The sequence below is a fragment of the Chaetura pelagica genome, unplaced genomic scaffold, assembly GCF_000747805.2.
Source record: "Chaetura pelagica isolate M959 unplaced genomic scaffold, ChaPel_1.0 scaffold17, whole genome shotgun sequence".
NCBI lineage: Eukaryota > Metazoa > Chordata > Aves > Apodiformes > Apodidae > Chaetura > Chaetura pelagica.
Genome location: NW_009970726.1, coordinates 8,563,910 through 8,574,015, shown reverse-complemented (window position 1 = coordinate 8,574,015; position 10,106 = coordinate 8,563,910). Strand labels below are relative to the sequence as shown.

The 10,106-nt window shown below is 36.1% G+C and overlaps 2 protein-coding genes across 4 annotated transcripts in view; one reads left to right on the top strand and one right to left on the bottom strand.

Annotated features, from left to right (window-relative positions):
• Window positions 1-5,088, top strand: part of PFKP (phosphofructokinase, platelet) — a 42,697-nt gene extending 37,609 nt beyond the window's left edge. For all 3 annotated transcript variants that reach the window (XM_010006998.1, XM_010006996.1, XM_010006995.1), the window contains exons 18-22: window positions 800-861; window positions 1,711-1,822; window positions 3,112-3,211; window positions 3,848-3,953; window positions 4,552-5,088. In XM_010006998.1, coding sequence (XP_010005300.1) covers window positions 800-861; window positions 1,711-1,822; window positions 3,112-3,211; window positions 3,848-3,953; window positions 4,552-4,705 — 534 coding nt within the window. In that variant the 3' untranslated portion in view covers window positions 4,706-5,088. The remainder of the gene's footprint in view (window positions 1-799; window positions 862-1,710; window positions 1,823-3,111; window positions 3,212-3,847; window positions 3,954-4,551) is intronic.
• Window positions 5,089-5,803: 715 nt separating this feature from the next.
• The window catches only part of PITRM1 (pitrilysin metallopeptidase 1), a 29,164-nt gene continuing 24,861 nt past the window's right edge, over window positions 5,804-10,106 (bottom strand). Inside the window, exons 24-27 of the mRNA XM_010007041.1 lie at window positions 9,473-9,623; window positions 8,064-8,209; window positions 6,495-6,597; window positions 5,804-5,903 (exon numbers count right to left, since the gene is read on the bottom strand). Coding sequence (XP_010005343.1) covers window positions 5,810-5,903; window positions 6,495-6,597; window positions 8,064-8,209; window positions 9,473-9,623 — 494 coding nt within the window. The 3' untranslated portion in view covers window positions 5,804-5,809. The remainder of the gene's footprint in view (window positions 5,904-6,494; window positions 6,598-8,063; window positions 8,210-9,472; window positions 9,624-10,106) is intronic.

The window sequence follows — 10,106 nt, the reverse complement described above, 5'->3', positions numbered from 1 at the left end:
TAGGGAAAAAGGAAGAAATCTCTTTTCCATTGTATTAGACAGTTATTCATGTCAGAAGCTGAACAGTCTGCCAGGTTTATGAGATACTGACTTTACTACCACAACTATTCAGAGTGTGCTTGGAGGTGTTACTAAAATAAAGATCTTGGGCTTTAAGGATTATAGATTAGGGTGTAAGCTGGTATGGAATTGCCTACAATGAGGATTTTACGCTTCTGAAGTACTTGGTGTTACCTGCAGTCATGGAAAAATACAAAGCTCAGCAGCTGGAAAATTTCTGAAAGGAGAAGAGGGATGAAATGAATTGTAATTCCTTCCCTGTGGTTTCTCAGTGGTGTTTACTCTTCATATCATATATGGGAGTACCACCAGAGCAGCACAGCTCTGTACCTGTAACGGGACTTCTGCAAGGAGTGGGGGCAAGGGCAAGATGTGATCTTTTGTGGGAATGTTTGTATTTTATATATATAAATATCTCTCTCTCTATATATATATATACAGAGAGAGAGAGAGGCATTATCACACTTAAGTGCTGTACCAGTATAGCATACAAAACCCCACCTTTTTTTTGCTATTAAAATCAGTTATTTGTGATGTGGAAGAAGAAATCAGTTTTAACCCAAGATGAATAGCCATACACAGTATATTGTCCTAGATCTCCAAAATCCTGCTGATTATTGGAATTTGCACTCAGTACTTAAATGTGGAATGCTTTACAGGAGTTCTCTGGATATGTAGGCTCATTAAAGTTGTTTTAGAGTTCTGTATGGCTGGTTTGAAATATTTTAATTGTTTCTAGGCTAATGTGGAACACTTGACTGAAAAAATGAAGACCAGTATCCAGCGTGGTCTAGTGCTGAGGTGAGTGTTAATAGATGGCATTGGTTGACATTCCTTGATTATTCCTTAGCATGGTAATTTTACAAGGCAGATTTGGGAGCTGTCTGGATGCTCAAGTTCAAAACTTAACTTCTTTCTATGTAAATATATTTGTTCTACAATCTAATATTTCATCCTGTGTTCAGCCTCTTTTCTCATTGGCTTTACCTCTTATCGGAGATTTTCTTACTAAAGATAGTGTAAAAACTAGCATATATGTACACACATATGTTATGGCCTTTATTATAAAAATCCTACTTAGACTTCAGGAGATGACACAGAACAAAATACCCTTCAAAAATCAAAACATTTAAAATATGTTGATTAGCATGTTTTAAAATTATACCTTCTTAAACAGCATGAATCAGCTTCTTTCTTTCTTGAGCACTTGTTTTCAGTTTGCCAATTAGTGAAGGGGCGCAGAATGAATACCACTATAAATTGTATGAGGATACTACTGTATTTGTTCAGGCTCTACTTGTTACATGACTAGGGTGAAAGAGATATACTGTGTTTACAATATTGGTAACGAACAGGTACTGTTCACTAGTCATGTTTTTATAAAGGGCAAAATGATGGTATTGGATGTCAATGACTTTTTGTTTTAGTGCAGTTTTCCTCTGCATAATGAACTTGCCAGAAATAAAATTATATTTTTCACTACCTTATACAACAACAGATTCCAAGCAACTTGCTGTATGTGATTAGATAAAAATACCTAAGCCATTATTATTGATATCAGGAAGATGAGAAAAAACATGCAATTCGGTATCTGTAAAGACATCTGCAATTTAATAGTAAATTTGCTGTGTCTGGCCTTAATTGCTACAGAAATGAGAACTGCAATGAGAACTACACAACTGACTTCATTTACCAGCTGTATTCTGAAGAAGGAAAAGGAGTGTTTGACTGTCGCAAAAATGTATTGGGCCACATGCAACAGGTAAAAACTGACCTTTACATTACAGACAAGCTTAACTTCAAATAAACAAAGAGCATAAACTATTCAAGCAGTTCAAGCAAGTCTGACTGAGGATTAAAGAAAGTGTGTGGATTTTTGTTTTACTGCAATTCCTTCTTAAAAAAATCTAGGGAAAAAAACACATTAGATTCTTAACAATTTTCATTTTTATTCCTCTCTTGTCTATATTAATACACAATTACACTTTTAAATAGATAATACAGCTATCTTATTATAGTAATATATTCTTAGAACACACTGATCTGCTCATACATAGTGTATCTCACTTCTGAACCCTGGAAGAGATTTCAGTAAGAATACGTGCAGATAGCTTGTTCTTCTAGAAGACAGAATTGTGCTCTTTGTACCTTGCATCTCTTTATCTCACCATACTGCTTCTTAGTGGGCAAGTAGTAAGTTTCTAATTTGGCTACACTAATCATAAAGATTGAGGTAGTGAAAAAAAAAAAATACGTAAAGCCAAATTTCTAAAGTATTAGTAGCAAAACAAATGTCACTCCTTTTAAGTAATTTCAAGCCTTACGTAATTCCCTTTACTCATGTATTTTTAGGTTATTCAACACTGAGGGTGGCACTTTATGCATTTACTTGAAGGTCAAGACAATAGTTAAACAATCTGTACCTATTTGGAACTACTTCACATGTAATTTCAGTCCCATCTGCTGGATTGCAAATGGACAGAAAAGTCAGACTTGATGTAGTATAGACAGGGTTTAAAAAAAACCAACCACACAAAACACTTCTATTCCCAGAACTAAAGGCTGCTCTAGTACTTGGAACGAAAGCAACCAAAAAAATATAAATTATCATTAGTGTAAGTAGTCCTGATGCGGTTGTTTTACCTACATATGCATCCTAGTATTTCATCCTATTATCAGGCTCATTCTAACACCTTTCCTTCAACAGTTCCCTGGTTTATATTCTACTGAAACAGAGTTGTCATGTGGCAGGCAGTGTGATAGCTGGGCAGTACTTAATGATCAGAACAAAGGGGGAGATATGGAAAAAAACAGTGCCTTTAATTTATCTAAGTGAGAAGTATTGATCCAGTGAGAATTACACAGGTGCTTAACACAAATTTAATTTTTTTAGCTTGATTTGCATGGTGGGTTGTTGGTTTTTTTTTCTAAGTGGAGGAAATGGCAGTAAGAAGAGGTGGAGACAGCCCTTAGCAGAGATGACTGATAAAGTAAAAAGACACAAAAACTGGTTTGGTAACTAAACTAACCCACACTTGAATTTTCATACAGGGTGGTGCACCTTCACCATTTGATAGAAACTTTGGGACAAAGATTTCTGCAAAAGCTATGCAATGGATCTCCAAAAAACTGAAAGAAACCTACCGGAAAGGTGCAGAAATATTTAGTGCTATCTTGTTACTACAATTGACTACCTATCAGTATAAAAGACTACTCTCTGCAAACATGCAAATGTGTATATGCTTGTTAGTCAACATACTTTCATTCTTGATTGTTTTTATTTTTACTGTCTTGCTGTGCTTCCTATTCTGAGATTTCCCCTTGAGTGAGGTTACTAATTCAGATAGCTGTTTTTTATCTTTCTTTAAAGAAATGCTAGTGTGATTGCAGTTGTTCATGCATGAAGGAATTGATGGTTATATAGTTACATCTGTTCTTCCTTTTTGTTTCATGGTGGCTACATGGGAGACAGAAGAAGGTAATATGTCTTCTTTGGGAATTTTTGTAAACAGTGCTTTACTAAAATCTAATTTAAAATTGGATGTTAAAAATCAGTCTTGTTGTTGCTTAATTACATTGTATTTTCATTGCTAATCACCAAAGTTAAATTAAAACCATGAAGATCTCCTAACTCTAATAAAGTACTAATTGATGTTGTATCATATTAAATATCCTGTAACTGGAATTAAGCTACTGTAAACTTCCAATTCAGTTTAATTACAGAAAAAGGGTACTTGCCCTTGCAAATGTTGAGTAAGAAAGATCCTAAATTATTTCATTCTTTTAGGAAAAATATTTGCCAATACTGATGACTCAGTGTGTTTGCTGGGAATGCGTAGACGCAACCTTGTTTTCCAACCCGTGGCTGAGCTGAAGACTGAAACAGACTTTGTGTATGTATACCCTGCTTACATTTTAAACATCCCAACACAGGCTTCTTTTTACCACATCAAACAACTTCTCCACAGTGCTGACACACAGCATTTGCCAAACATTTGATTCCACTCTTCTCTTTGGCCAACATTCTGCCAGGGGTTCACGCTGTTCACTTGTCTTTTCTAACTCTCTTCATTCTCCTCTTACATGGAAGTCTCTTGCTATGAATTCTGGGACTCCACTGTCCTTTTAAATAACTCTCATAATTGTCTTTTCTCTAATGCCTCATTTACCTCTGGTACAGTTTAGTGGGGCAGCTTTTTTTGTGCCCAACTTGGTATTATCCTTACCTATAAAAACACCTTTATAGTAAAAGCTGTTTGGTCCTTCAGTATTTGGTTCTTGTTTCTCCCCAGTCTGGGTCAGTGCTTACATCCCACTGTAAATGTCAATATTTTATTATATCTATTTAAAATATCTATAATATTTATTTATAATATCTATTTATAAGGAAGGCCATTACTGTCAGTGTTACCAAATGACCTACAAAATGTGTCTGTCTTATCTACCAAGTAAATCACCTTTGTTTTTTTTCCCCCACTATACCTCTCACAGACACAGAATTCCCAAGGAGCAATGGTGGCTGAAGCTGCGACCACTGATGAAAATCCTGGCCAAGTACAAGACTAGTTACGATGTGTCAGATTCCGGCCAGCTGGAGCATGTTGCCATGCACAGCCAAAAGGAAGTAGAAACTGGAACCATCTGAACACATCACTTCTAGATTATTATAATAGATGCACATTGTGAGTAACAATGCTTTAGAATCATTACAGCCTTGTTTTGTAACATTTAAATTATTGTACCAGCACTTTACGTGAAACAAGACATCCAGTTGTCACACAGATTTTGTCCTGTATTTGTGTTATGTTTGAAGTAAACCCCAGCATCTAATGGATAAGCACCAGTTACTGATACTACCCTTTAACCATAATGCAACACTGCTCTATGCACTCTGTAAGTTACTTACCTTCTGCACTTTGTTCCAGAGTACTTGCACCCGACAAGTAAGTGTAGATGGCTAGCTTTGTGTTGAGTTACAGGATGTGCTTAATGTATCTGAAGTGAAATAAAGTACTGTTGCAAACATCATGACTGACTTGTCAGAAATTGTATTCACCTGCTTTTAAGCAGGGGGGAAATACTGCTTCATGAAGAATTCTCTATACCACCAGTGAAGGAAAACTGCTTTTTCTTTCCCTAACCAGTCTAGTATCAAACTATAACAGACTGTTGGCCAAACTAACAAGAAAAGTTGAACTTGAAATACAGTCTACACTGATTCATTAGTGATTTGTCTACTTACACTGCAATTCACTATAAATTTGGCTTGATGCAAGGTGGAATGTACTGTCACAAAGCTCCTCTCTGTCTGTAGGTGGTCTATGGAAAGAAAGCTGTAATTGTCACACCAAAGAATGAAATCTGCCAGGGTGAGAGACACAGTTTTTATATAACCAACAGCAGACATGATTTCAAACAGACACCACTTAAAACTCTAGAGTTTTACATATACAAAAATATTTAATTTATATAGTATTCATATGTGATTGGAGGAGTCTTCAGTAAAATATTATGGTTTGTCTTTGCCATAAGAGCAAATCATTCTTGCCCTCAAATACTGTATGGTTAGAAAATTTATCACACAGTTATTGAAATAAGGACAGCTTTTAACCAGTTTGTTGGACACTGTTAAAAGAAGCAATGAACATTTTAAGTTGGATTATAGCAGTTAGAAGTTACGACAAAAACCCTAATTATACAGTCACACAACGTGACTTATTTTGTATTAGCTTGAATGTTCAGCAGCAATTCATCGTTTGACCCATGAGGGATCTTTGGTGATATCTGCATTTTCTGGGCCAAGCACAGCTTGACCACGAGTGCTCTTACCAACTGCAAGATACCTGCAAGAAACAAACAAACAAATGAAAAGCTGCTGCATTCAGTTATCTGTAACTGCTATACATGTTAAAAATATTCCCATTTCAGGAAGAAGTGCTGTTTGGTAAGTGCCCGTTGTTTGCTTTTACAGCATCTTTTAAATTTAGTGTTTTTTCCCCAGTTATCACAAGACAAGTCTATCAAGGCACAACCGTAACTAGCCTATCTCCTTAACCTTGTCTGCTTCAAGTAAGGGAATTCTTGTCTGAAGTGGAATTCTGAAGGCTAAAGCAATACAATGTCTAGAAGAACCAGTTCATATGGCCAGGAGCTAGATGTCTGTACTCCAGACAGTTTCTGGACTCTTCAAAAGTAAAATTATCTCCCCCCAACTCAGAATGTAGGAGGAGGTTACAACTGCTAAAATGCAGTAAGCAAGATTTAATTAATATCTCTCTTTCTGGGTTTACAAAAGCAAATAGTGAAAGTAGTATGAATGACTGAGGGAAGAAATCCAAAAACTATTACAGTAACTTTCACAAACTGTTTTCTTCTTCAAATTAGGTATTTCTCCTATTTTTCCAGTAAACATTTTAAGTTGAGCACAGACTTACCTGTTTGATACATCAACCAGGTTATCACTGTTGACAGCGAAAAGCTGTTCTCTGTGTGACTGCTTCATTTCATCTGAAATCCCGTATAAGAAATGATCCATTCCTAGGAAACAAAACCAAAACTCATGCACTGCATTTGTGTCCTGGAATTTCAGTTCCTACTAAGTGCACAAACTAGTGCAAATTGAGACAAGTACATGTGCTGGAAGGGAATGACAGAGACTACTGTTAGGCCATTGTTCTGAGACAGTAACTAACTGTAAATCAAATGTCCAAGGTTGGAATTGAGTAAATTCATTTTCTGAGGTACTAAGAGTTTTCTATTTGGCAAAAGAAGATGATTTGGAAAGTGATTTATTTTGTCAAAAATCTAAATGTAATGGTGGTCCAGAACACACAACAACCAACATGATTAATTTTGAAGAGTCTCAATACTTCCTAAAAAAGTTGTAGCTAAGCTGGATTTCATGAAGCTTCTATTTTTATTGTAGTTTATAACAACAAAATCTTAACATTTCTATCAGTTGTAATACACATGTAAGACAAAGGTTTGATCACCTTTTTATGCTACACAGAGAGATCTGCAAACAAATCTTTTAGTGCTTTTGCTGGAATACTTGCCTCCAACATTTCAATAGTAATGTTAAAACTAGTATTATAGGTCTGAACAACCAGGGAACTCCAGAATAATAATAGAAAAACATTTTGTCACAGAAGTAACTGCAATGGAGAGGGGGAGAAACGGCTTGGGAGGACATTTGGCAACTAGTCCAATCCCTTGACCAAAGCATGGCTGACTTCAAAGTCACATAAGGTTGTTCATGTCCTTATGCAGGGCACTATGATCAAAGTAACAGTAATGTGAAGGGACGGGGATTTCTGCAACAGCTCCCAGGCCCATTGAACAATGTTCTTCTCTTCAGGGTTTCACTAAATTTGCCACAGCTCTGTTAACAAATATCAAAGGATGTCACAAATACCAACACTCAATATGCATGCCTTTCACTCTCAATGGCAACCAAAATTGATTACTTTTTTATTTGCCCAGACTAAAACCAAGTTCCATCAGCTCCAAGTCAGCTTAATTTAAAATTTTGTTTAGTAAGTTAGTGTTAATACAAGTAGATATTGAAATAATAGTAATATTAAACTAACAATTCATTTATGTATGCAAAAGGAATATATGCTAACTTGGCAAGTTTTGGACTGAAATTAAGATGAGAATGGAGGAGGGTGGGAAAACTGAGCAAACTGAAAAGATGTGAAGAGACTACCAAGGCAGATATGTAAAGAGCATAACACCCTCTACCGTACCAGACAGACTTTTATGCTTTAACTTCTTAAAAAAAAAAGTCACCCTACAAGTTAAGAGGCATTCATAAGCACTATATATTCTTGTGTCAGGAACACAGGAATTCACCCTTTCATTGAAACTACAATGGTCTCACATCTGCCAAGGACAAATATTACCATATGATACCGTTGAGCAAACTATTTTCTTCCCTTGAAACTTAATTAAAAAAAAAATAATTAAATACTGACAGTGTTGGAAGGCTGGTGAGAATATACCTTTATCTGAAGGAGCTATTGGTGCATCTACAGCAGCAAATACTGCTAGCTTAGCTTCATCGATATCTTCTTGTGTGAATTCTCCAGATTTGGCCCACTCGACAGCTTTCTCAAATGTTTTCAAGGTGGATAATGAATTTGGGTCTCTTATAAGAAAAAAAAAAAAAGTACAATTAATTAATTCAGTCTTATTATAAAATGCTGTAATTGCTTTCTCCTCATTTCATTCACAGTTTATTATGCATCACATGAACATATATACATAGATGGGCATTAAACCAAATGATAAACTTAATCTTGGTTTGCCAAAAGAGGTTTTGGGTTTTGTGTTGTTTTTTTGGCTTGTTTGTTTTCTTTTTCAGAAGAAAGAAGTGTTATAAATGAGACACATTCGGAGTTTTGGATACACAGGTCCAGCAAGTTCAGTTACCTTAAAGTAGTTTCAAGGCAATGTGCAGAGAATGGGTATTACAAAAAGATGGCAAACAGCACCATTTACGATACACTATCAAATGTCTGCAACAGCTTAGTAAGCTTAACTGCCATTAAATACCAGCAGTGCTACTTACTATATACCCTATCTTCTCCAAGTTGCTTTTCCCACTACACCTGTTTTTGCTCTCTGTAAAGCAGGTGCAACAGGTTAACAACTATTGAAATACTAAGCAGAACAAGTCCTACCACGTTGAAGCTTCACAGGGAGGCAAGGCTGCTCAAATTTTAGCTAGGAATCCCAACCAAGGACTCACACTACCTTTAGTCTAGGAAAATGATCTAAGCCAGGACTCCAGCCAGATGACACTTTTAGCAGGGATTAAAGCTAGTCTTTAATAACTTGAATTCAAATTTAAACTTAAAGTGCTTTGGTAAGAACAATGCCAGGTAACTGTTTTGGACAGGCAAAAAAAACAAGGAAAAAAAAATAATAAAAAAATAAAAATAAAAAGGCAATTCCAACTCATCACAAGCAGTGCTTTCTGCTGAATCTCTGATGATTCCACCCAGTCACTGAATGACCTTAGGCAATAACATGATTCTACTTCCTTGTCTAAAATTTAGAATAGCCTTTTTTAGGGCCTCCTAAATCCAGAGAAAAATAAATTAATTAAAGCCAGTTTTACACAAATCTGGTCTGGACAGCAAACAGCTGAGTACAAAGACACAATGGTCGCTACCAGCAGAGGTAAGTCAGGCTCTCCCAAGGACAGCAAGGAAGAGTTAATCAACAAATGCACCTACTTCAAACTAATTTGAACATCATCATCAACGAACCACTTTCTTGTGATTGAATGTGCTTTTTATTTCACCTGATCTTGAAAGAGCTACAACTTAAGTGAAAAAAAAGATAAGCTTAAGTGCAGTCAGTGATCCCCTCAGACATGAACTGCAAAGAATGAACCCACTACTACCTGTAGGAGTAGAAAGTGAATATGCCATTGTGACTGAGTTTAGCACCTCCACCATAAGCCCCTCCTTTCTCTCTGATTTCCCTATGCAGGAATTTAGCTGTCATCAACCGTGCAAGAATTCGAAGGCTGCAATGAGAGAAATATAAACAGCAAAGATGATAAATGAACTAGACAACAGTAATATTCTCAACTTAAGTGGAAATTCATAAAGATCCTCATTTGCAACACACTGCTTCTTGTTCTTGTAATCTACAACAGTAACAATACTCAATACTTGATAATAGCTGAATAGATGTAACATCATTAAAAGAGTCGCACGGCTTTGGAAAACTCTTTGACTATTTCTATTAATTTCACTGTAATGAAATACAAAATCAACCTCCTAAACTTTGCTAAATGCAGCAGGACTATCAAGTCAGCCACATCCACACAGACAGGGCTGTTTATTTAGAAGTTAGGAGTTCGCAGCCCCCCGTTATTTAATGTCAGCATTTACTGGAACAGGGAATTTCTGGACATGGCCATGCAAAAGTTGCTCCATAAAGATTTCATGATAAATGCACTGCAAAGCACTTTCTACTGACACTCCATTTTCTGTAGTCAGCTTAAGATATTTTGTGCTATGCAACATATG